The sequence below is a fragment of the Cucurbita moschata genome, unplaced genomic scaffold (assembly GCF_002738365.1).
Source record: "Cucurbita moschata cultivar Rifu unplaced genomic scaffold, Cmos_1.0 Cmo_Scf00047, whole genome shotgun sequence".
Classification (NCBI taxonomy): domain Eukaryota; kingdom Viridiplantae; phylum Streptophyta; class Magnoliopsida; order Cucurbitales; family Cucurbitaceae; genus Cucurbita; species Cucurbita moschata.
The window spans coordinates 397,199-424,126 of NW_019268563.1; the positions used below are offsets into that span (position 1 = coordinate 397,199).

General features: G+C 33.2%; 2 protein-coding genes and 1 pseudogene across 2 annotated transcripts; 2 read left to right on the forward strand and 1 right to left on the reverse strand.

Annotated features, from left to right (window-relative positions):
* Positions 1–1,790: 1,790 nt before the first annotated feature.
* Positions 1,791–5,232, forward strand: LOC111434992 (terpene synthase 10-like). The gene is made up of 7 exons (XM_023072335.1): positions 1,791–2,052; positions 2,158–2,428; positions 2,505–2,880; positions 3,382–3,600; positions 3,774–3,912; positions 4,015–4,260; positions 4,439–5,232. The coding sequence occupies exons 1-7, from the start codon at positions 1,843–1,845 to the stop codon at positions 4,745–4,747; spliced, it is 1,770 nt and encodes a 589-aa protein (XP_022928103.1). The 5' UTR covers positions 1,791–1,842; the 3' UTR covers positions 4,748–5,232.
* A 6,833-nt stretch (positions 5,233–12,065) lies between these two features.
* LOC111434993 (terpene synthase 10-like) lies at positions 12,066–15,382 on the forward strand. Its single transcript, XM_023072336.1, has 7 exons — positions 12,066–12,296; positions 12,400–12,670; positions 12,810–13,185; positions 13,685–13,903; positions 14,321–14,459; positions 14,553–14,798; positions 14,930–15,382. Exons 1-7 carry the CDS (start codon positions 12,087–12,089, stop codon positions 15,236–15,238), a joined length of 1,770 nt encoding a protein of 589 aa, XP_022928104.1. The 5' UTR covers positions 12,066–12,086; the 3' UTR covers positions 15,239–15,382.
* An 8,374-nt stretch (positions 15,383–23,756) lies between these two features.
* On the reverse strand, positions 23,757–26,596 carry LOC111434905 (annotated as a pseudogene).
* Positions 26,597–26,928: the final 332 nt, after the last annotated feature.

Consider the following 26,928-nt stretch of genomic DNA (forward strand, 5'->3'; position numbering starts at 1 on the left):
TATTGAATGTTGAAAACTTAGAGTGGTTTGTCCTTTATCCTCTACCTTATATGTGTACTTTTTTAAGTGCTTCCATAACGTGCTAGTTCCACAAGAATTAGTATCACAAGCATATTCCTTAGAACAATAGTTGCACTTGCACCTATTATTATGTTCTCTAATCTTGTAAAGTGATCCCACACGGTTGATTTATTGGGTTTCTTCTTCTTAAATTCAGATTGTGTAGCCAATAGTGGCTTCGATGCATTGTAATTACTAGAGCTACTTGCACATACAGTTGCACTATTGTTTTCCATCTATAAAAAGTAAAATAGAACTATTATGATTCAAACATTCAACCCAATATGAACAATTACTATAGAATGCATAAAAAATTAAAATATACAATCAGTCTTTGCAAGAGGATATAACAAAAAAAGAAAAAGCTTACCCATTATGGCGTTCCAGGAGACTAAAGAGAGAAAGACAGTGCGCGAGAGAGAAACAAGACAAAGAACGCGAGAGAATGCTATTGAGATCAAATTCCTTGTGAGAGACTAAGTGTCGAAAGAGATTTGTATTTTGGGTGAAGCTTTGTATTTGTATTTTGGCGTGAGGGTGTGAAAGAGAGAAAAAGGGAATGAGGAGAGGTTGTGAGAGAAGAGGCTGAGAAGTTTGTATGGCCGCGAGAGAAGGAGACAGAGAGAAGAGGCTGAGACTTAGAAAGAATCATAAAAAAAAAAAGAAAAAATAACCAAACAAGTGAGCCAAGAAGTTTGTATGGATGAGAGAGAAGGAGAGAGAAGAGTCCGAGAGAATCATATAAGAAAATAACCAAACAGGTGAGGTTGAGAAGTTTGTATGGGTGACGGAAGAGAGAGGAGGAGAGAGAGAGAAGCAGATAGAGAAGAGGCTAAGAGAATCATATAAGAAAATAATGAGACAGACCGAGGTAGAGAGTCGGTCCAGGGGCAGGAAAAAGAAGTTCCGGCCAGAGTGAAGGAGAATGCATCTTTCCTTTCGTCTTTCCTTGATTCATAAGGTTCAGGATTGAATCAATTTATTTACTCGTATCATATCTGATTCATCTTGTCTTCTTCTTCCTGTTCTGTCGAATGAGTCTTACAGGCAGGGAAGGCCATAGAGAGAATTAAAGAGGGAGGGTGCCTAAAGCAGAGAGCTAATTAAGTAAATATTGGGTTTTGAAGTGTCAGGCTTCCGCTTCGACTCTGGTCAGAGACAACATAAGACAGATTGGGCTTTAACTTTGAGCCTTTGGACTTCAATTTCTTTCTTTTTTTTTTTTAATATTTTCGGGTTAGATTGGGTTGACCCAATCATTTTCTTTTGAACCCGAACCCAACCCAACCCAAACTCGAAATTCAACCCAACCCAACCCAACCCTTATATTTCGGGTTGGATTCTCGAGTTTTCGGATTGGGTGTACACCCCTCTAATGGAGTCATTTCAAAGGATATAATTGTGATTTACAAAATTAAAGTTGATCAATGATTATGTGTTTTTTTTAGTTCAGCAGTGTCATGCCGACAAAATAGGAAGCCTGACATAAATATCTTGCCTTTTTTATTCATAAAATTAGAAAGCCGACGTAAATATATTGTTTTTTTAAATTCATAAATATAGCAAGTTGGAAAATGATGAGTTCGAACCAAAACATTATATATTATTTTGAAGCATGAATTGATAATAAAATAATATAAATAAGATTGCCTCAAATCTAGCATGGAAGAGCACACCAATAATTGGATCATCTATATATTTTAGGTCGTTTCGCTTAAAGAATTACTGCCATTAAATAAATCAACAAAATTTGATTTCATTGTTCTTCGTTTTTCTTTGTTAATGACTCTTCACCAACCTTTTACTTCTTTTACGACGAGTCTTTTCATCAAACGAGTCTCTTTTGATCTCAATTGTTCATTTGTCTCTCCTGCTCTTAAAGTACATGGCGGCGTAAGAATGTCAAGTCAAACTATTGTACGACGGTCTGGAAATTACAAACCTCCTATTTGGAAAGCTGAGTTCATTGAATCATTAAAAAGTGAATTCAAGGTATGAATGATAGAAATCTTTTGATTGTTTACTCTTTTCGTTTTATTTACATTTAATTTTGAAAAGAGTTCGACAATTACTTGTGGATATGTATGATGTTTTTAGGGAGAAATATACGTAGAACGCTTGAATGAGCTAAAGGAAGAGATTGGTATTATCATGAACCAAATAATAGACGACCCTTTAAAGCAACTTGAGCTGATTGATACTTTACAACGACTTGGAATCTCATATCATTTTGAGAATGAGATTAAGGATGTGCTGAAAAGAACATATGAAAAGAGATATGAAGGTGATGATTGGAAAAAGAATAATATGTATGCAACATCACTTGAATTTAGACTACTAAGACAACATGGATTCAAAGTTTCACAAGGTATTAACTTTGTTCGAACACTTAATATTACTTGTGAATATGTATGATGTTTTCATGATTTTTTTTTTACTTACAGAGGTTTTCAATAACTACAAGGATGAAATGAAAAACTTTAGCACACGACTCTATGAAGATTTAAATGGAATGTTATCTTTGTATGAAGTTTCGTTCCTACGTATAGAAGGTGAGAACATTTTAGAGGCAGCAAAACATTTCACAATCAACTATTTGAAAAAATATATGAGATCGTGCAAGGATGAACATGAAGCGTCCATTATTAGACATGTGTTGGAGTTTCCCTTACATTGGCGAATGTCAAGATTGGATACAAGATGGTTCATTGATATGTACGAGAGAAAAGTGGATATGAATCCTATTCTTCTCGAAATTGCCAAATTAGATTTCAATCGAGTTCAATCTATCCATCAAGAAGACCTGAAATATGCATCAAGGTAAGATTATTATAAACATATTTAGAGCATAGACAATAATGATTTATGATATACTTTTATCGAAATTTTGTTAAATCACATGTCAACTCAATTTTGTTAAATCACATATCAACTCAAAAATTTTATTTTCTGTTGAAAAAATTGATCATTCTTTTACATTTTTAAGACCGAAAAAAAAAAGCCTTAAATCTATAGATGGCTATAAATTTAATTATCCCTCTTATTTATGGGTTAACCTCATCATTGAGAAATTTTTCAAAGGCTAATCCAATCTCGATATAGCCTTTACACAATCTTAATCTAATTCATTCATTCATTGAATTGGATTTTAGATCAGAACGTGTTGAGTCATAATGAGTTTTATTCGTTTGGGCCATATTTGTATCGGGCTTATCATTGTGACAACTTAATATATAAAATATATACACAAATCTTTTTATTTTATTTGATATGTTATAATAAATTTAATTATATTAACATGTTTACAAATTACATGAACAGTTGGTGGAGGAGCACTGGATTTGGCGAAAAGTTGAGCTTTGCAAGAGATAGATTGATGGAAAATTTTTTCTGGACAGTGGGTGTCGGATTTGAACCCGAGCTCTCATATTTTAGAAGAATGGCCACAAAAGTTAATGCATTAATAACAACAATAGATGATATTTATGATGTCTATGGCACATTAGATGAACTCGAGCTCTTTACCGACGCTGTAGAGAGGTAAGCAAACGATAAATCTATGACAATAAGAAAAAGTTTAATCTCGGTGTTAATTTCTATTTGTTATATTATTTTGCTTACCAATTCATTTATTTTTTAATAGATAATTAAATTTTCCGGATTAAAATCTCAAGATTTTTTATATATAAACCTCTTCTAAAATATGATTTTAGGTGGGACGTTGGTGCAGTGGATCAATTACCTGACTATATGAAAATATGTTTTTTTAGTCTCCACAATTCTGTCAATGAGATGGCTTTTGAAGTACTAAGAGACAAAGGAATTAATGTGCTTAAATACCTTAAGAAAGCGGTATTTATTTAATTGTGATAAGTATTTCTAACTTTTTTTATTTTTTATTAAGATCAACAAAATTGTTACGTAATTTACTTCGTAAGATACTTTATTTTATAGTGGGCAGATTTGTGCAAAGCTTATATGTTGGAGGCTAAGTGGTACCACACCAACTATAAACCAACGTTAGAAGAATATTTAGACAATGCATGGATTTCAATATCGGGACCAGTTATATTAGTTCATGCATATGCTTTCGTGACATCCCCAACGCTCCAAGACATGGAGAGCTTGGTAGAATATGCTGATATAATTTATTGGTCTTCCACAATTTTGCGACTTGCTGATGATCTAGGAACATCATCGGTACGTAAACAAGCCTTATTTAAAAGAAACCTTTTTTTTAAACTGCGATAATTAAAAATTAAGTATGTGAGTAGGTAACTATCTTCGAGTTAATGAAATTCCGTGTAAGTTATTAAATTGAACATTTTGAAACTTTTTATCAACTAACATGATCCTATGATGGATAAATGTCATTCAGGATGAGTTAGAAAGAGGTGATATTCCGAAATCAATACAATGTTACATGAATGACACGGGAGCCTCAGAAAGTAAAGCTCGTGAGCATGTAAGGCGTTTGATTGATGAGACATGGAAGAAGTTAAATAAGGCTGAAGTTGAGAATTCTATCTTTCCTCAAGTGTTCATCGAGAGAGCTAAAAATCTTGCTAGAATGGCTCAATGCATGTATCAACACGGAGATGGACATGGCATGGGGTACCAAGAAATAAATGATCGTGTAATGTCTCTACTTATTCGACCCATTTCCACACATTCATATAGTAAATAATGGTCGAATTTTTTCAAATTGGTGTAACGGAAGCGGAAACAAAATCGATTGCACTCACACATCCTATATGTTCACGAAGTTGTGGGGTTATTTTACTTAATAGAAATGTGAAGCATTTTGGAAAAGGAAAAATGTGCAGGTTCAAGCCTCATGTTTGGAAACCGAACTAAGCTTTGGAAGGAGGGGCACCCAGCTCAGCCCAAACCCATAACCTGCGCAACCCGCACGCATATACAGCCCGCAGCCTAAACCTGCCTTGCCAACTTGTGACCTAGATCAACTCGACAACCCGAACTAACCTTGAAAACTCGTCCCTCGACTAAACAACTCGTTGTCGGTCCAGTGCAATCCCTTACATGCGCCACATCCATAGATTCACTGAGCTGACCGCTCCCAACGGGTTCTCGGCAGCTTCCCGGTGACTTTCTGCCAGCTCTCGGCAGCTCCGATCAGCTTGTCGGCTCAGCTTATCAATTTTTACCATGTTCCCCTATTTTGGATCTCTTTTCTACTCTTTTTCACCATTTTAGAATTGATTTTTGCATTTTAAAAGCATTTGAAAGAAGTACGATCATTGTTTAGCCAAATTAAGCATGGTACGCTAAATAGGAGGCTTAATTATGAATGCTAGGTAGACTAGGCTGATCAAGGTGTCTTAATCTGGTGTCGTTAACTTATATAGGTTGACTTAGGTTCCAAGAGATGAATTTGAACTATCCCCAAGAATAAATTAGCAACTCCGACTTAAGCTACTCAAATATCTAGATCTATTATTGACGTGATTGGATGAATTGAATCAAGTATAAATGACACGTGCTATGTGACCCCTCTATATGTCATTATTGAAATTGGTTTGGGCATTTTAAATTTTTGATAAGTTGTTATTGGAAGAAATTTGTAGTTTTGGGAAGGAAGCTAGAGTTGGGATCAAAAGTTTGAGTTCCAGCTTAAGTTAAAAACCGTATTGTTTCTATTTTTGGATCAACTTTGAGCACTTTTATTTCTTATTATAGTTGATTAAAAATTACAAGAAAATCTCTTTAAATATATGAATTAAAACTCTGCAACTTGAAGTAACAATCCAGTTAAGTCGTGAGTTACGTAGTAAAAGCTATAAAAAAAAAAAAAAAAAAAGAAAATAGAAAGAAATGTGTAAGACGATGAATGGACGATGATAAGTGGCAAAGAATATGACATGTGTCGGGTGCTAATGAAGCCACACGTCAGATTTAGAAAACCTAACCCGCGCATATGCATGAGTTTGCTTCTTCAACTTGCGTGTGAGGCGCTAAGAGTTCCATGAACAGATGACAGACACAATGCGTGAAGACCAAGGAACCGATATTAAGTTAGTTACATTTCATCTTATTTTATAGTCCTTACGTTAGATTATGACAATGTTTTGTTTCCTAGTTTTCTTGATTAGGGCAACGAGCTTTCGACAGAAAAATGCCTCTAGGTGACTAGATCAAAGACCTTTTGCCTTTTCTTTTCTACCAAAATTTTCTCTCATTTTTTTTTAAAATTTTTAATTGTGATATTCAAGAAAAAGAGAGGTACATGAATCAACTAAGATTACATTCGAATGAGAGCAATCTTGAAGACAGAATGTCTAAAAAAGGTTTAAAAGAATTAAAAGTTAGTGGCAATACCAACAAGGTGCACCTTTATTTTCGGTGATTCAATCATAGGAACTCCAAAGTTAATTGTAGTTTCTTTAGAGCTATACTATGTCGAGTGACCCTTGAAGAATTTTTTCGAGATGCATGCAAGTGAGGTTAAAGCATGCTGAAAAACTTGGGTCTTTGGGGATATTATTTATTCATGTGACCATATTGCATTGATTTGAGTCCATACATTTTTATGATAAGATCTCTTAGAATAGTTTTGAATTTAATTATTAGTAGACGGTAGAATACTATAGGTTAATTGCATTTCCATCTACTAGATTATACGTCAGCCTAAGACATTTTACTTTATGTTATTTTCTTATTTATTTATTTTGTATAGTTTTATTTTAAGGGCCTTAAAGCATGCAAGGCTAAGGTTAATTTTATTATAAAGTTTCAATTGAATTATTTTTGCATTAAATATCTATGATTTGTATATAGCAGCGACTTTAGGTTAAGCAGAAAATTTAAGGTCATTACATCAAGGACATTTTTGAGATCTAAAAAAAATGATAGGAATAATTGAAACTTTTGAAAGTTTAGAGATATTTTTTAGATAAATGACTTGTTTAAGAGTATTTTTATTAAGCCTATTTTTATTAGCGTGGGAATTCAGTGATGTTTTAAATTAAAATGACAAAATTAATTAAGTAAAATCTTTAATTAATAAATGTTCATTAATTAATTATAGGTCACTGTTAAACTTTTATACCTTTTAGGACAAGTTCTATCCTAGAATATAGTTACTATTGGTAGGGGTACACATGGTTCGAGTGGGTTGAGGGATTTATTTGAACCAATCCAAAAGTTTGGGTTGGTTGGATTACTTTTGGATTGGTAACTCAACCCAACCCGAAAATTTTCACTACCTAACCCAATCCAACCCTCTATTTTCAGGTTGTTCCAAATTAAGAAAAGACAAGAAGTGAAGAAATAACCTACCGCCGAGCGGAGAAGTTCGAAGAGAAACACAGAGTGTAGAAGTTCGATGGAAATGGAAAGAAAAGGCGAGTAGAAAGACAGTCGATGACGACATCGAGTGGAGAAATGGGAGCTGAGAAGAGAGTCTGATGGAGAAATAAAGAGGTGACCAGCGAGCTAGATTGACATCCGAGATGAGAATGACGTCAACAGAGAAGATGAATGCTGTGAGATGAGAACGATGGAGATGAGGAGAGAAAGAGACAATTAGATAGATGAAGAGAGAGAAAGTATGCACCTAGAAGAAGAGAGAGAAAGATCTGCCCCCTGAGACAATTAAAATAATTAATTTCTCGTGTATTGAAGAAGAGATTGGGCTGCGTGGGCTTGGGCCTTTTTTACGGTTTTCGGGTTAGGTCGGGTCCCAATAATTTAAAATTTAAACCCGAACCTAACCCAAACCAAGTCGAGTTCCAAAAAATGAACCCAACCTGAACCAAAAGTCCTTTTCAACCAAACCTAACCTTTATAATTCAGGTTGGGTTCTTAGGTTGACGAGTTGGGTGTACACCCCTAATTATAATTACATATTTTACCATTAATACCACTTGTTCTCTAATAAACAATTAAATTAGGGTAAAAATCCCATTTGAGCAGGGAGCTCCATGGTTCAAGTCATAAAATCAACCATGAATGGAACTACTCATCTAATTTTTATATACTGAAAGAAAGTGAGTTTTATCGTGTAACAAATGATTTCCATTTTAAATGTGTTTTCTTTTTAAAAGCAATATATTGATAAGAAGGAAGTATATATGGACAACCATTATAATATTTTAAGATAACAATGAGTCATCTAGCTCTATTTGTAATCTATTTAATGTATATAATAATCCTCAATATTAATGGAGAAAATTCGATTTTTTGATAGGGAGTCATTTCAAAGGATATAATAATTATTTACCAATTATAAGTTCAACAATGATCATGATTTTATGCTTTTATAATTCAACCATATAATGACAACAAAGTAAGAAAAAAAAAATCCACATAAAGCTATTTCGAGATTTATTTAAAATATTCAATAACTTAATTTATAATAATGAGGTTAATTTATTATTTGTTATTTTGTGGTCGTCCTATTATTTGCAAGTGCAGTTGCTAAATCCGCTCAGAAGTTGATGTTCGACAAATTTTAAAAAGCGGTAAGAACATGGTTTTTCGTCAATTTTAAGTGAAAAGTTACTGGAAAATATTCTTGGTAAGAGAGTTGAATAAAATTTAAAGGAATGGAGCGACACATTGGACGTTAGGTGGTGACGCATGTCGAGAAGATTCAACCCAACCCATATTTCGTAAAGATCCCTTTTGTGAGTGCACAGCTCTCAAACGCTCCTTCACTTCGACCGATAACCTGTGAACACCTGAAAAAGAACGAAAAATAGGGATGCGTATAAAATTTATATTCAGTAAGTCACCTACTTGTATGATCTTTTCGCGTTCTAGGCTTAAAAAGTTTCCATGGACTTCTCATTGGACCCTAAGATGTCTAATTCTGGTCTTTTCCCCTTTGGGCTATTTTGGTTATACTTTCTTTCATTTAAAACTATGAGAGTTCCTTATTCAGAGTGACCTCTATGGCCCGGTGGAAGTGTCGACAACTAACCTTCCACAAATGATGTTTAGACTAGTAGATGTCGTAATTTCCTAATAGATATTATGAGGTATCGACTCAACCTAGGATACCATACCTTCACTACAATGAGAGCATACAAGTATGTTTCTTATTGAGCATTTTTATACCTCACCCCGTTCTTCATTTTTTTTTAGGTGCTCGTTGACTGACAGTTGATCGCTTGTGGATGTATATAATAAAATGATGTAAAATTCACAAGAATAAGTGCAAGTATACACTATCACAAGTAACAAGTAACGAGTAAATTATCAATTCCACAGGGAACCTATCTTTTTGGTTAATTTTATCGCTGGAAATTAAGTGAGCTTTTGGGTAGCATTCAAATGGGTGTTGGAGATTTTAACTATTTAAACAAAACTAAAACAGAGTGTCACTGCTGTCGAAAAACAGAAAATGATGAGAAAATCAACTATAATGAGGAAGGTTAGGCTAGGAGAGATTAAATAGATAAGTTGTTGAGTTTTGTGGTAGACTTTAGTTCTTTTTAATAGATTCTCAAGCCCACTTCCGAGGGTCATGAATGTTATTATTTCCATAATCGTTGTAATTTCTATTAACAAGGCTCTAGGAGAAGAATTATTCCTAACCCTTCTATTACCCTTCAAGTCTCCTTGCTATGGAACTAAAATATTAAAGAGGATTTCATTGCTCCCTCTCTTCTCCTGAATAAGAGAACAACTATGAATGTAAAGTAGCTAATTAAACATACATGTAAATCATTAACAACAACTCTTTAATAAACTAAAATCATACCGTCAACATACTTAAACTATATAAAACCCTCTCGCCTCCCCTATTAAGTTTAGCTCTCCATACAAACTGAATTAAACAGAGGAATCCGCATCTTCATCATGTAAAATTAATGGAATAAGGAAAGAGAATAAGAAAATAGAGAGTTATCCAGGTTTGTTGCTGTTCGTCAATGGAAGTTCCCTTCTCTTGAGCTCTCACGTCCACCTCTTTGCCCTAATCAATCCTTGTTGATCTCCTTTTCCTTCTGCTGTCAATAGCTGCTGGATTAGGGTTTTCTTCTTTTTCTCTGATTTCACAGCAGTTCACTACAGCAGAGGCTGTTGCTGTGTAATTCGATTTTCTCCCCAAAATGTGGCTCTCCTCCTCTTGGTCTTTCTTTTCCTTTTATATTGCCCATGAGTTCCCCTTTAAGGCTGAAAAGGAATAAGTTCTCCTTCATTTGGCCTTTAGGGTTGAAAAGGAATAGTTGTCCACATAGGATGTTCCTCATTGGGTAATCAATGACCCACTTGGACTGATGATGTGGATTTAAAATTTTCATGTCATCCTCCATTTATTTCCAGATTTGCTACTCCATTCAGTATAAATGTCTGAAATTTTACCACATAACTTCATTAAATATACAATTAAGATCGATTTATACAAAATCATATTTTTTTCTTGTTGGACCGCAATAAAGGATTTCATGCTCACTAAGTAGAATAAATAGGGTAAATAATGAGAAAGTGGTGAATACGAGTGCCATATTAAATACAAAAAGACTTGATATGACTCTACTTTTAAAGAGTTATCAATAGTCTAGATAGGGAAGCATTTAGAATTTGTGCGGTCATAGAGGAGGTCATCCAAGAGCGTTAGTCATCTATGTATGTTGGTCTTTTGTATTTGTTTGAAATATGTATCTCGATCTTTTTCTCCGTTTGTTATAAACTTGAACAACATTCACTTAAATTATAGTAGCGCATATTTGATCATGCCCCATAACTTCGTTTTTTTTTTCATGAATTAAATATTCGGAAAGGTTCCTAAATTATTTTGTAGTAGTGCATATTCTAATCAAGTTTTAAGAGGAGCAATGAAATAAGCCCTCGAGGTAGTTTGGCGTTCCTATACTGTGGGCTTTATACCAAAGTACTTTCCTTAGGCACCAAATATAAAAGAATGTAGTCTAGTCAATTTTAAAGAAGAAATAGTTTGCAGGTTCTTTTGACTGGTATAAAGACAAAAAGTTGTAAGTTGCCTTTATTTGACAATATACTTTAGAAAGTTTGTTGAAATGTTTTGAGTTTGACTCACGACTCCGACTCACGTGTATAACTTGTACTTCCAACAAAGATTGGGATAAGTGCTTTCAAGAATTAAGGAATTTGTTGACCCTAGCCCTAACAGTAAGATGCTCCTGAATATATGTGAATGTTAGTAAATGGTAATGACGCCCTAAAGAAATGATTAGATTGAGTACTAAGATAATATGAGAAGATTAGTGCCCTATCTCATATTGTTAGGTAATATGAGAAGGCTAGTGGTCTACCTTATGTTTACTAAAGGAACATGAGTTCGTTCAAACTACCAATGATGTCGTGTAAAACATCAGGATCAAGATGCATACAACTCAAAATAGACAAAAAAGTTACGTCGGTATAAGAAGTAGGAACCTCGAATTTGACGTCGGTATAAAAAGTTACGTCGGTTTCGATAGAAGATCAAGTTGAGTCCACACTTTATCGAACCTTCGACATTGTAAATCGGATTGAGATAGTGATATATTGATTAGCCCTGCCATCATCCCTCTCTACGGTACATAACGTGCTCTACATATCGATATTTCACAAGTATTTGATCGACCTGACATAGTGATAGATTACAAATAGACAAGAACCTAAATGATGAAAAAAAACAAGTAAGATTAGTAGATGAAGTCATTTCAAAGGGTATAATTCTTTGGAAATTATTAGCACTAGAAATAGTAATTCACAATAATGAAAAAGATGATGGAGTCATTTCAAAGGATATATTATGATTTACGTTATTAAAGTTCAACAATGATCATGATTTTATGCCCAAATTGTTCAACAATCCAATGACAATAAAGTAAGAAAGAAGGCAGACATAAATATTGCGTTTTTTTTATTGATAAATATAGTAAGTGTTTATTTTTCTTAGTAATTATAGCAAGTTGCATAATCTTGAATTAAAAAAAAAAAAACTAATATTGAAGAACAAAATAGTGTTTGGTTCATCTATATATTAACCAACAAAGTTTGAGTTCATCAAAACATCATCTTTATTCTTCTCTTTAATGGCTCTTCACCCGTTTCTCACTTCTTTTACAACGGATTTTTTCATGAAACGGGTCTATTTTGATCTCAACTCTTCATTTATCCCTCCTACGGTAAAAGTAAATTGCGTTGCAATCGTGTCAAATCAAACTATTGTACGACGATCTGGAAATTACCAGCCTCCTATTTGGAAACATGAGTACATTCAATCATTAAATAGTGAATTTAAGGTATGAATGATAGAAATCTTGAAATTGGTTGTTTACTTTGCTTCTTTACATTTAATGTTAAAAAGAGTTAACAATTACTTGTGGATATGTATGTTGTGTTCAGGGAGAAATATATGTAGAACGCTTCAATGAGCTAAAGAAAGAGGTAGATGTGATGATAAACCAAATAATAGACGATCCTCTAAAGAATTTCGAGCTGATTGATACCTTACAACGACTTGGAATCTCATACCATTTTGAGAATGAGATCAAGGATTTGTTGAAAAGAACATATGAGAAGAGCTATGAAAGTGATGATTGGAAAAAGAATAATCTATATGCAACCTCACTTGAATTTAGAATTCTAAGACAACATGGACTCAATGTTTCACAAGGTATTAACTAACTGACTTTTTATGTCAATATCAAATCTAATGACATGTGAAAATGTTAACTTGAAAATTTAATACTCCGATTATTTTGCATTAGACAATGCATATTATTTAATTTAACGACATTTTATTTTAATGACAGAGGTTTTCAATAACTTCAAGGACGAGACGAAAAATTTTAGCAAACAACTCTACGAGGATTTAAATGGAATATTATCTTTGTATGAAGCTTCATTTTTATGTATAGAAGGGGAGAACATTTTAGAGACAGCAAAACATTTTACAATAAACTATTTGGAAAATTATATGAGATCTTGCAAGGATGAATATGAAGCATCCATTATTAGACATGCGTTGGAGCTTCCCATACATTGGCGACTTTCAAGATTGGATACAAGATGGTTCATTGATATCTACGAGAGAAAAGAGGATATGAATCCTATTCTTCTCGAACTTGCTAAACTAGATTTCAATCGAGTGCAATCTATCCACCAAGAAGATCTAAAATATGCATCAAGGTATGACTATTATAAACATATCTTGGAAATAATTGTTTGTGGTGTTTTTTTTCTTTTGGAAACTTGGTTTTAAATCACCAATTTTCTCTTTTTTTTTCTTTTTTTTTTGTTTTTTTAATATAAAAAATACTTTAAATTTAAATTGATAGATGGTTGTAAATTTTAATTACGTCAATTCTTTAGTAGTCTATCTCAAGTGTGAGTCAGCTTTAGCATTGAGATTAGCCTAAAGTCGATTAAAATATGACTCGAGCTCGATACAAGTCCAATCCAAGAGTCGATTGACCTATCGCTAGGCTTGTCCCAAAAAAAGGAAAGCTTATCGTTGAATCAAGAATTAATATTAATTGAAAAGCAAATAAAATTAGAAAAAATTAAATACAAGACTTTCAATATCATTTTATATCAACAATAATTTAAACACTTATGTTATTATACTATAGTAAATTTAATTATATTAATACTTTTTATCATATATTTTGTATATATATATGAACAGTTGGTGGAGGAGTACTGGATTTGGCAAAAAGTTGAGCTTTGCAAGAGATAGATTGATGGAAAATTTCTTTTGGACAGTGGGTGTTGGATTTGAACCTGAACTCTCATACTTTAGAAGAATGGGCGTAAAAATTAATGCATTGACCACAAGTATAGATGACGTTTATGATATCTATGGCACATTAGATGAACTCGAACTCTTTACCGATGCTGTAGAGAGGTAAGCAATTGATAAATCTATAACAAAGAATGAAATGTTTAAACTGCTTGTGAAGTTCTCTTTGTTTTTCATTGAATATATATATATATAAAAGGTAGAAAATATTTTTTATCCTTAAACTCTAGTTCAAAATTAAATTCAAGTAAGTATGATTAACATGAAGCTTTAATAATTTAGCTATTGAAAAGGAAAGTGCATCTTGTTCATATAGATAGTAATCTTCATTTTCTTTAAGCCGCCTTTCTTAATCATACTACATATAGATGAGATTTTGGTTCATTTATGTACCCCTCCTTTACTCGAGTGTCGAGAATATATAATAATTTTAAAGCCTCAAAACTTTTACATGCATAGTCTAGGCCTGTTATAATCTCAAAATATATTGATACGTAGTTCTCTTTGAAATTATGATTTTAGGTGGGATGTTGGCGCAGTGGATCAACTTCCTGACTATATGAAAATATGTTTTTTTGTTCTCCACAATGCTATAAATGAGATGGCTTTTGACGCACTAAGAGACAAAGGAATTAACGTGATCCAATACCTTAAGAAATTGGTATGAATTTGATTGTAATGTACTTTTAACTTTATATTTGATTAAGAACAAAAATTTTATGTAATTTATTTTATAAAAAATTTAATTTTGCAGTGGGTAGATTTGTGTAAAGCTTATATGTTGGAGGCTAGGTGGTATCACTCGAGATATAAACCAACCTTGGAAGAATATCTAGATAATGCGTGGATTTCAATATCAGGACCAGTTATATTAATTCATGCATATGTTTTCGTGACATCCCCAACGTTCCAAGACATGGAGAGCTTGGTAGAATATGCTGATATAATTCGTTGGTCTTCGACAATTGTGCGACTTGCTGATGATCTAGGAACATCATCGGTATGTGAACAATCAGTCTTGTTATTTTCATTAAAATAATTTTTTCTTATTGAAATAAGTACAAATTAAGTATATAAGTAGGTTATCTTTTGCTAACTAACATGATCCTATGATGGATAAACTTCATTCAGGATGAAATAAAAAGAGGTGATATTCCAAAATCAGTACAATGTTACATGAATGATACAGGAGCTTCAGAGAGTAAAGCTCGTGAACATGTTAGGCATTTGATTGATGAGACATGGAAGAAGCTAAATAAGATTGATGTCGAGAATTCTGTCTTCCCTCCTGTGTTCATCAAGATAGCTAAAAATCTTGCTAGAATGGCTCAATGCATCTATCAACATGGGGATGGACATGGTCTAGGACACCAAGAAACAAATGAAGATATAGCGTCTTTACTTATTCGACCTATTTCCATTCGTTCATATAGTGGATAATGGACTAAGGTCATTTTAATAACAACCAAATCACTAAATGTGTGATAATAAGAAAACAGTGGTTTTATTAAAATTGTGTCAAGACATTATATATGTTCTTGGTACTTGTCTTCATACTTATTTTTACTTCTCCAAGTCTATAAAATTGCGTCAAAATAATACATAGTTTTTCCTAATCAATTTTTGTTGTTATTGGTTGCTACGGTGTAAGCTATACATCTTAGCTAGTTTGCTAGACTTTAAAATGTTTTAGTCCAACCTTTAAATTTCGACAAATATTCTCGGAGATTTTTTTTTAGTAGAATGGAAGATATAAATTAATGCAACACCTAATTAGGGGCGTACATTAAACTGACAATTCGACATCTGAATCGATTCAACTCGAATTATAAGGGTAGGATTGAGTTGGCTTAACAGTTCAAGTTAGGTTGGATTGGATTAATTTTCTGAAACAGAATAGATTTGATTCGAATTTTGGGTTCATTAAACAGTTTTGGGTGACCTAATTGTAAAAATTTGAAAGCTCCATATACTCTTGATATCAACTCAAAAGATATCATTAATTAGCTATCACATCAATTTATATGAAGGGTATTAGAAATGTGAGATATGATTCGATTTTTAGAAACTAATATAAAGCATGAGCAAAAACTATATCATATAGAAAGCGCAGTTGACAAGCTTTTTTGGTGTGTTCCAATAATATGTAACTTCGTCTCTAAAATCTTCCTTCTTGTTTCCTTTTTGTGATTCTGTCACAATTCTCTTGTGAGTGTCTCTTGAAAGAACGAGAGTATATCGACAACGGAGAACTTATGAGGAATGACCATATGACTTATCCCTCGATACTTATTTGTAGGATTTAGGGAGAATATTAGTGAGTTTTAAAATATTATTTTTTATATAGTATGTTAAAAATTCTTAATTTTATTTAAAACATATTGGAATAAGTATTCAAATATATATTTTATGAATTTCATACATTTTTTTTATTTTAATATTTAATATATTAAATACGATAAATACATTTTAATACTTTAATACTTCAAATCATGTATATTCTTTTCCTCTCTACTTAATATATCAAATGTATTAAATATTAATTTGAGACTTTCAAATTTTTATTTCATTCTTTCAACTAAATTTACCATTTAATGTTAACATGGAGACCTTAGGACCCGCCACTATAAAGTAGCATGAAAAAAAAAAACTTTAATCAATTAATTTTCATCCATTAACTATATGTCACCCATTATTACCTATATTTGAACTCTTATAAATGTTAGAATAAGTTGTGTTTATGAATATAAGCATTACGGGCAAATCAGTCATTCATAAGGTGTTTGTAATTGCACTAGGTCAATAGTTTATTTTACATTTGTAATTAAATCTTCTACCTAAGTATCATTTATTCTCTAATGGACAATTTGGATATTATCCGACCAAAAAAAAAAAAACTAAATTTTGGATCAAATTAATTTATTCATGATGAATGCCCTTTTGTGAGGCTCGAGAAACTAAGGTTTTGAAACATTTTATCTTTGACCTCAAACAATACTTTCAAGCCGCAAATACTATGTAAGAAGAGGCAAAGGTCATATTGGCTACAATGCATCTAGTTGACGATGCAAAATTTTGGTGGAGATCCAAGTATATGGACATTCAAGATGGTCGATGTATCGTGGCCACTTAGAAGAGTTTAAAACAAGAACTCCGCTAACAGTTCTTCCAAAAAAATATCGAGATCAAAGAAAAAAAAAGACTATGTTAGGTGGTTTTCTCGGCTTATGTTGGATATTCGTGACATGTCTCAGAAAGACAAAGTCTTCACTTTTGCTGAGGGGCTTTAATCATGGGCCAAAGCCAAGCTTTACGAACAAAGAGTCAAAAATCTTTCCATAGCCTATGCTATATGCGAACGACTATTTGACCTTAGCAATGATTAATCCCACGATAAAAGGCAGAACCAGACTTCCGTAAGTGGTGGTAATAAAAATTACTGACACAACTACCCGAAATACGAGGAGGTAAAAAAATTAATGGCAAATGAAGGAAATACAAAGGACCTCACAACATTATGATTGATGTCTCTTGGTTCATATCATTGAAGTATATTGTTACACTCATTTACACAAATGAAGTATATTGTATGATTATTTTCTTTGAAGTATATTGTATGATTGACGACTCTTGTTCATATCATTCTCCACTTCTTCAAAAGGATTCGTCCTCGAATCTATTTGTGAAACTTTGCTGCAAAAAATATGTTATGGAAATACAAAGGACCTCATAACACTCTGTCACTCAATATACACTCTAGGTATTTTAGGCCACTCTTTTTACACTCATTTACACAAATGAAGCTCTCATTATCACCTCTCAAGATTTTCAATAGAGCCAAGATTCGATTTTAAACTCTGGTCCAATAAAAATTAAGATAAAAATAAATAAAAATCAGATTGAGAAAAAAAAAACGCAAAGGAAACATATATCCAATCTTGAGCCTAAAGCTCTGATACCGAATGATATAGAATCCGATGGAATGGACTGATGCCAAATAATAAGGAAATCATTACAAGGGGAGTAAGATTTAGATTACCTTGTTGATCGAATATCTCAAGGCAAGAACATTGTTTGAGATTCGAATCACTCCACACGAAAGATCGATCATTTCTAGCTTGAATGATTCTTGTTGATTAAATATCTCAACGCAAGAACACTTGTTTGAGATTCGAATCACTCCACAAACAAGATTGATCATGTCGAGCTTGAATAATTCTACATGCAACCTAAAGTACATAGAATTGCAGAGAAACTTAACCATTGGCTAAAGGAAGCACAAATGCTCCTTTTACTATATTTTCAAGTCTACTTACAAATACAACGACTTTATACAGCCTCAAAATGAAACTATTAAAGACATTCCAAGAGATTAACATTCATATTTTATGGCCATAATTAACCATGATGTAATTGTAACCTAACCTAAATAAATAAAAAGTCTTAAAATATATTAATGAAATACAATAACTCTAAATGGTAATCTATCCAAAATTTATAACATCAAATTTTATTCTTTTCAATTTGGCATAGGTTGAAATATCTTTTGATAATTTCAACAATATTTTCTTCACATCTTTATTGAAGTATATTGTATGATTGATGTCTTTTAGATCATATCAGCATTTCTATTTTAATATTTTCCTTGATTTTATTTAAATTTACTTTGAATATTTATTTTGTATTGTTTTAAGACCCTTTCGTAAACGTATAAATTCATGATATTGTTTTATGAACTCGTTTTAAATGAAAGTTTCCACATAAAAAAATTATGTCATGCAGATGGTAACGACTCTAGGTCAATAGAAAGCTAGGGTTGTTACACCATTCAAATTTTTTGTCCCACTTTATGATTTCGTTGGACCTTAGCTGAGGTTCACCTTCGCCAATCGAACACAACTTGTGTAGAATATAAGCTTGGTCATCACACATGCCACTCGTGCATGCATGATCATTCGTCTGCGACTCTAGATGACTTACCTCTCCACTAGATCAAGTCATTGGCCTTGACCTTGCCTCTACTCTAGGTTAAGATCTCCCGTGTGCAATGCTGCATCTCATCATCATTTTGGTTACCTCGGCCGACCTATACATCTTGAGGTCGTCCCACGCCTTGAGAAAGCTCAACCATTTTATATTGCTCAAACATTATATTGAAACCGACCCATGTGTTAGTCATTTCATCGAGATAACCCAAACATCCATCCATCTTGGTTCTAATCGAGGCATGAACCCGCGTGTGTGCATATCCAACCTACGACACATGGGTTAGGACGCAATGTTGGCACAGTCGTGTTGTCTAACAATATTCTTGAAAGACTCATTTTTAAGAAAGTCGCTTAAAACGCTCATCTCGTAACACTTACCCACACTATGACACACGTATGTGCTAAAAGGTAGCTTGCTTAGACCACAGGGCCCAAGGGTGATGGAGAGCTGACACAATGTCCTTAGACCACAGGGCCCAAGGGTGATGGAGAGCTGACACAATGTCTTCTCCTATAGAACATTTTGATGCATTTCAAATCTTTCTAGAGTATACGTAATTTTTTCATGGTCATACGACCCCGTAGAGCATCCGTCGAATATCTAATTGACACCAAATTTAGTTAGCTTTCATCTTTCATATAGACGAACATAACTCCAGAGCCGCCTATTGAACCTCATATCAAGACCCAAACTTTTAAGGTTATGGCCCAGAGCCCTACTCGACTCTCTCTGAGCTTGTCTTCAATACTCGTGTCACCTCATTCTTTTCAACCTTTCTTATGTCACAAATTAGCTTTAATGCACACTCTTCTTGGTGTGTTGGATGATGTACTGTTCTCCTTGGTCGCATCATGATCTGTCCTAGCCCTTACATGGCTTAATGAGCACCATTTGAGGGTCGCCACATTCTCTATCGACATTTGAGGGTCAACCTACGATCTTCGTGGAGAGGTTGTGGCACGTGGCTACTAGCGTGTGAAAACATGCATAATCTCCTCCTTTAAATTCGTTCCAACCAGCGAGTCTTCAAGAAATATAAAGCATTCAACGAGAAAAAATGTAAGCGAAAAAGGCAAAGGGTACAATGTATGTTAGTAGGGTACAATGTATGTTATAAAATATTACAAAAATTTCCGTAGTATGACAATTATTGATGGATGCCTATTTAGTGTTTTCCGTTGGCTAGAAATGAGGAAGAAAAATGTGTGATTTGTGCTCCAATAGACATTATCACCCCACTGAGCGTGTTTGATTGTGTGTAAATTGTGTGTTAGATTGTGTGTAAATTGTGTGTTAGCTTTAGATAATTACTTATATGTTTTTAGACTATGAAATTTTGTGCTGAAGTGATCGATAGGAATATCTCTCTAATAAGCATGCATGAATATTTAGATTATAACTTCTATGCTCTTGGTGATCGATAAAATATCTCCATAGCAAATCATATATGAGTCAAGTTAATTTTAGAGTGCTAGAGTTAGAGCAGTTTTAGAGATAACCGAGGTCGATACATTTTCGGTAGACTAAATACTGTAGGATCGTAAAGGATGATCAAAGGCATAGATCTGAATGCATCTGGAGGTTGAAAAAAATCAAGGTGGAAGTGACGATTTTGTAAATTAGTCTCGAAGAGAGATTTGAGACTATATAGGTAGATAATTCAAAGGAGTGTTTCTATTGTGTATAGAAATGAATCAAGACGAAAGCTGCTAATATGTAAATCGATTTCAAAGAGAGATTTGGAACTAAATAGGTAGATATTTCAAGCTATTATTATGTGTCGGATGGGTCAAGGCTGACACCATGATCCTATAAACCGTACTTGAAAGCAACTTGGGACAACAAGGGTAGTTGTTAATGTGAGGGCTCCTATTAAATGTAGGAACATGATAAAGCGGAAGGGTCACTTAGTTGAACTTGGCCGAAGCTACTATGACCCCTTGACGTTAGTTTAACACTTACTATGGAAACTGGCTCACCTAGTTTTGCATAAAATTATTTAAACTTACTCTTTGAATTTTTCAAATTCAAGCTTCATGTTCATTCAAATCTGATGCTCAACTTACGGGGGTGTTAAGAATATTTAGTACTGAATTATAGTTTACCATATATATCATCTTTGATTTTTTATTATAGATATTTGCTTCCATTACGGCTTACCATAGGTATCTTTTATTATTGCTCTTTCCATTACTTGTAATTTATTTGATGCTAAATAGAGAACTTTCACACAATTTAGGTCGGAGGAGGGGGGTTTTAACCAATATCCTTGTGGATAACATGGTAAGTGCTAGCCTCCTCCTACAAGGTGAGGACAACAAAGTGAGTGCTAGCCTACTCGTCATCCATGGGAGTTTAACTAGCGGACTCATCCCACAGACCATGTAGTCGCCTTAAGGTTTGGGGCATTATCCTCGGTATGTGGGAATTCATTGGTTACGTGCATTATCAATGCCCTCCCATATGACGGATCCTCCGTGTAGGGTAACCACTGACTTCCCACATTATCAACGCCCAACTACAAGACTTATCCACAATACAGGATAATCCTACAAACAACCGAATCACACATCCTTAATTGGCCTCATACCTAGCTCAACGATAGCGTACTAGAGTGAGAAGGGAAGTGGAAGTTTTCAGACACTATACTAGTTGCTATCAAACTAGAAAGAGCTACCGTTGTCATTCTTGGATGCCTTGAGGTCTGTAACCACTGACTTCCCACATTATCAACGCCCAACTACAAGACTTATCCACAATACAGGATAATCCTACAAACAACCGAATCACACATCCTTAATTGGCCTCATACCTAGCTCAACGATAGCGTACTAGAGTGAGAAGGGAAGTGGAAGTTTTCAGACACTATACTAGTTGCTATCAAACTAGAAAGAGCTACCGTTGTCATTCTTGGATGCCTTGAGGTCTGTTAGGTTCTTAGAGGTGTCTAGGCAATTTAAATCCTATTTCTCATTTTTAAGACATTCGAGGTTAACTCCTCCGGGTAAACTAATCTCTTGGTGTACATGAGTCTAAACCTCTAATGGCTCACGATCCTGGGGTACAAGGTTTACTAGAAATCTATTGACTTGGGTCGATATTTAAACCACACAAGTTGTAGCTCCCTAATCTTAACTGAGTTCTCTCGTGCATGCTTTGCTAGGAAGATATTCCTATCGATCATCTATGCATATAATCCATAAATTAAACATCATCCTAGTCTTATTTGGCGGTTGAGGAGGTCTTTATATTCCCAAAGCAGCTAGGTGGCTTAACATGGACTTCTGACTCTAAGTTGCTCTCTTTTCACTCCTCTGTCTTTCCTAGTCTGAGAGCACTAAGATCTAGACCCTCTAACTATCACTCATGATCTTAAGGTTCTCATTCTAATGAAGGTATCCCAACATAGGTCATTGTTTAGCAATCCTAACTCTAACACTGTAGCTCTGTGCAGATAAACACGCCATACACGGAGAATACACAATCGAACATCTAGAACTAAAAGATATTAAATGATGGAAACATACAAGCGAACAAGCTTAACGAGAGATAACATCCATCAATCACCCAGAGTACAGATCACAATAGCCCATTCTCCTTTTGAACACACCAAAAAACATATAAAACAATTTTAATCACAAATCTTATGAGAGGAGTATTTTGGTAATTTCTTACCTCATGCATACCATAATCATCCATATTGCCAAACTCTTATAAGGGCCCAAACATACCTAGTCAATCAAAATCAAAGAACTAATGAAAATCTTCAAACAGACAAAATTTAACGTGTTGAAATTTTGAAGAAAATAGCACTTTTTGACAGATTATACTAAATCAAAGAAGAAGCAGAACCACACCTCTAGAGTTGACCGCGATTTTCAATATTCAGTAGAAGATATTAAGAATGTTATGGTGGTAGCACGTGGCCCAAAATCTAGAGCCTTATATATCACTGCATGGTGTATGTACATAGCTGTTGTTGCTGAGAGTGCTTCAAGTTCAAGTCTAATTTACACTAGACTTGGATATATAAACGTTAAAAGAATGAGGATGTTGGCTGCGAAAGGAGTTTTAGAAAGCTTGAAACTAGTTATTATGAGTATTTGTAAGATCTGCGTTATGGGCAAGCAAAAACAAGTTCGCTTCACAAAGGTTGCAAAAAAAAAATAAAGAAGAACGGTTGGAAATGGTCTGTAAAAATGTTTTGGAACTATCTCCTATTTCATCACTATGTTGATCTAAGCTTCACGTCACTTCATTGATGATTTCAAAAGGAAGATATGAGTTTATTTCTTGATACAAAAGTCATATGTGTTTGTCACATTCAAGAAGTGGAAAACTAAAGTTGAAAATTAGATCTAGTTGAAGATCAAATTCTTGAGGCCTAACAATGGAGGAGAGTACGACATGTCATAATTTAAAGCATTTTTTTTTCAGTCGAAAGAATTAAATTAACGAGAACAATTTTTTGTAATTAGATTAATGACAACCGTTTCTAGCCTGCATTGTTAAATAGTAGTTTCATAGGTGACTTTTCATTTTCGTATAGGCTTAGTTTTTGACAATATTATTATTCTTATTTCTTGTTTTAAATTAAACGTATAAGTCTATGGCTTGGTTTGAAATGTATCATTAAGTTTTCTGCATATGTTATCAAAGCGTGCATGTAATGACAAATATGATCTAAGTATAAAAAATAGGGGCATTACAAGCTACGTTTTTTACCTTGATAAACCAAAATTTTCATAAATTCTGGATCAATTTGTCATAGTGTATCTCGACGATATCGTTGTATACAATGTCATGATGGAGGAACATAAAATACACTTATACCAAATATTTTAAAAGCTAAAGCTGAATCAGTGGTACATTATAAGAAAGCACAAAAGTATATCACTTCCTTCCATACTTAATCAAATTTGTTGTGGTACATTATAAGAAAGCACAAAAGTATATCACTTTCTTCCATACTTAATCAAATTTGTTGCATGGAAATGGGTCGAATAAATAGAGACATTATACCATCAGTTATTTCTTGGCACCCTGTGCCATGTCCATCTCCATACTGATAAATGCATTGACCTATTCTAACAAGAGTTTTAACTATCTCGATGAACACACGAAGAAATATTGAATTCTCGACCTCAATCGTATTTAACTCTTTCCATGTCTCACCAATCAAACTCATTATATGTTCACGAGCATTGTTCTCTGAAGCTCCTGTATCATTCATATAACATTGTATTGATTTTGGAACATCGCCTTTCTCTAATTCAACTTGAATAAAATGTCCATCCAGAAATCATGTTAGTAAATAAATGTTCCAAAACGTTAAATGGAATAATCTATATGGAATTTCATTAACTCGAAGATGCTTATATACTCATATACATAGGTTTTAATTACTTTAATAAAATATTTACTTTTAATAACGATAACATGATTTATTGTTCACATACCGTTGATGTTCCAAGATCATCAGCAAGTCGCAAAATTATGGAAGGACATCGAACTATATCAATATTTTTTTCCAAGCTCTCCATGTTTTGGAGCATTGGAGATGTCATAACATATGCATGAACTAATGCAATTGGTCCTCCTACTCAAATCCATGCATGGTCTAGATACTCTTCTAATGTTGGTTTATAACCGGTATGATGCCACTTAGCTTCCAACATGTAAGATTTGCACAAATCTACCCACGGTAAAATTAAATTTGTTATAAAGTAAATTAAATAATAATATTCAAAGTTAAAAAAATTCATCATAATTAAATTCTTACCGTTTTCTTAAGGTATTGGATCACATTAGTTCTTTTGTCTCTTGACACATCAAAAGCCATCTCATTTATAGAATTGTGGAGACCAAGAAAACATATTTTCATATAGTAAGGTAGCTGGTCTAGTACCTCAACATTCCACCTAAAATTATAAATAATTTATAAGAGGGTTAAATATTTATACCTTTTTCAATTAAAACCTGTATAAATTACAAGATTCTCTAACCGTTTTGAGGTTCAAAAGACATTATATATTTTAATAATATTTTATTTAGTTGTTTAAATTTTATTTTTATTTTTTTTAATTAAAGTTTATGAACTAAAATATTACTTTCCTTAAATCATTTAGTAAACGAAAAATATATTTATCGATTGCTAACCTCTCTACAGCTTTGGTAAAGAGCTCGAGTTCATCTAATGTGCCATATACATCATAAATGTCATCTATTGTCGTTATGATTGCAGCAACATTTGTGGTCATTCTTCTAAAATATGAGAATTGAGGTTCAAATCCAACACCTACCGACTAAAAGAAACTTTCCATCAATCTATCTCTTGCAAAACTCAGCTTTTCGCTAAAGCCCGTGCTTCTCCACCACCTAATTAGCATATACAAGAATGTAGGTTAAGTTAGCAAAAGTATTAAATTTACACCCACCTATCTAAATAAAATATCTTTCTTCTTATTAAAAATTAAAAAGTATCCTATTTTTTAAAGAAAAAGAAAACTTTCAAGTAAATGGGTGACTTGAAACAAAGTTTCGAGAATAACTCACCACAAACAATTATTTTTAATGCTCAAAATATATTTATAATATTTATACCATACTTTGATGCATATTTCAGATCTTCTTGGTAAAGAAATTGAACTCGATTGAAATCTAATTTAGCAATTTCGAGAAGAATAGGGTTCATATCCACTTTTCTCTCATAGATATCAATGAACCATCTTGTATCCAATCTTGAGATTCGCCAATGTTAGGGAAGCTCCAACGCATGTCGAATAATAGAGGCTTCATATTCATCCCTACAGGATCTTATGTATTTTTTCAAATAGTTGATTGTAAAATGTTTTGCTGCCTCTAAAATGTTCTCACCTTCTATACCTAAGAAAGAAGCTTCATACAATGATAACATTCCATTTAAATCCTATCATGTGCTAAAGTTCTTCGTCTCATCCATGAAATTATAGAAAACCTCTGTCATTATAATATTAAAAGTTAAATTAATATATATGCATGGTCTAATCTAACATGAGTATAATATTAAACTTCGACATTTTCACATATTTGTAGATTTGACATATTCACTGTTCCATTACACCGTTCTAACATTAATGAAATAATTCAAAAACAAATAGAATAAATTGAAGTGAAATAAAATCAAATTCATTTAAAATGAAATAATTAATGAGATAAAATCAAATTCATTTAAAATGTAAGAAATATATATTAATTGATGATACTTTTATTAAAAAGAAATATTTGAAACATTGAAACCCTGTTGTCTTAAAAGTCTGAATTTAAGTGATGTTGCATACAAATTATTCCTCTGAATCATCACTTTTATTGCTCTTTTGGTGTGTTCTTTTCAACACATTTTTAATCTCATTCTCAAAATGGTATGAGATTCCAAGTCGTTGTAAAGTATTAACCAACTCGAGTTGCTTTAGAGGATCATCTATTATTTGGTTTATCATCACATCTACCTCCTCCTTTAGCTCATTGAAGCGTTCTACATATATTTCTTCCTGAACACAGCATACACATCCACAAGTAATTGATAACTCTTTTTAACGGTAAATGGAAACAAACAAAGTAAACAACAAATTTAAACATTTATATCATTCATACCTTAAATTCACTATTTAATGATTGAATGTACTCATGTTTCCAAACAGGAGGTTTGTAATTTCCAGACCTTCGTACAATGATTTGATTTGATACTCTTGCAACGCTGTTTGCTTTAACGGCAGGACAGAGAAATGAAGAATTTTGATCAAAATGGACTCGTTTGAGGGAAGGATTCATCATAAAAGAAAAGAAGTGAGAAATTAGTGATTGGAGTGGAATGAAGACTTTGTCGTTGATTTAATTCTTATGAGAGGTGCGTGATATATATCGATGATCCAAACCTGGCTTTATTGTCTAATATTATTATTTTTTTAATATATTAAATTTTCCACCACACATAGGACTATCCTCTCCTGCGGGCAGAAAATTGGCTTCCACAAGAGTTTGAGGTTGGTAAGACCGTTATTTTATAGGGTTAAAATATTTTGAAACAATTTGCATTAAGTAAGAGAGTTAGATGGTTTCATTCTTTGTCGATACTCTAATTATGATATCATGGAACATTATAA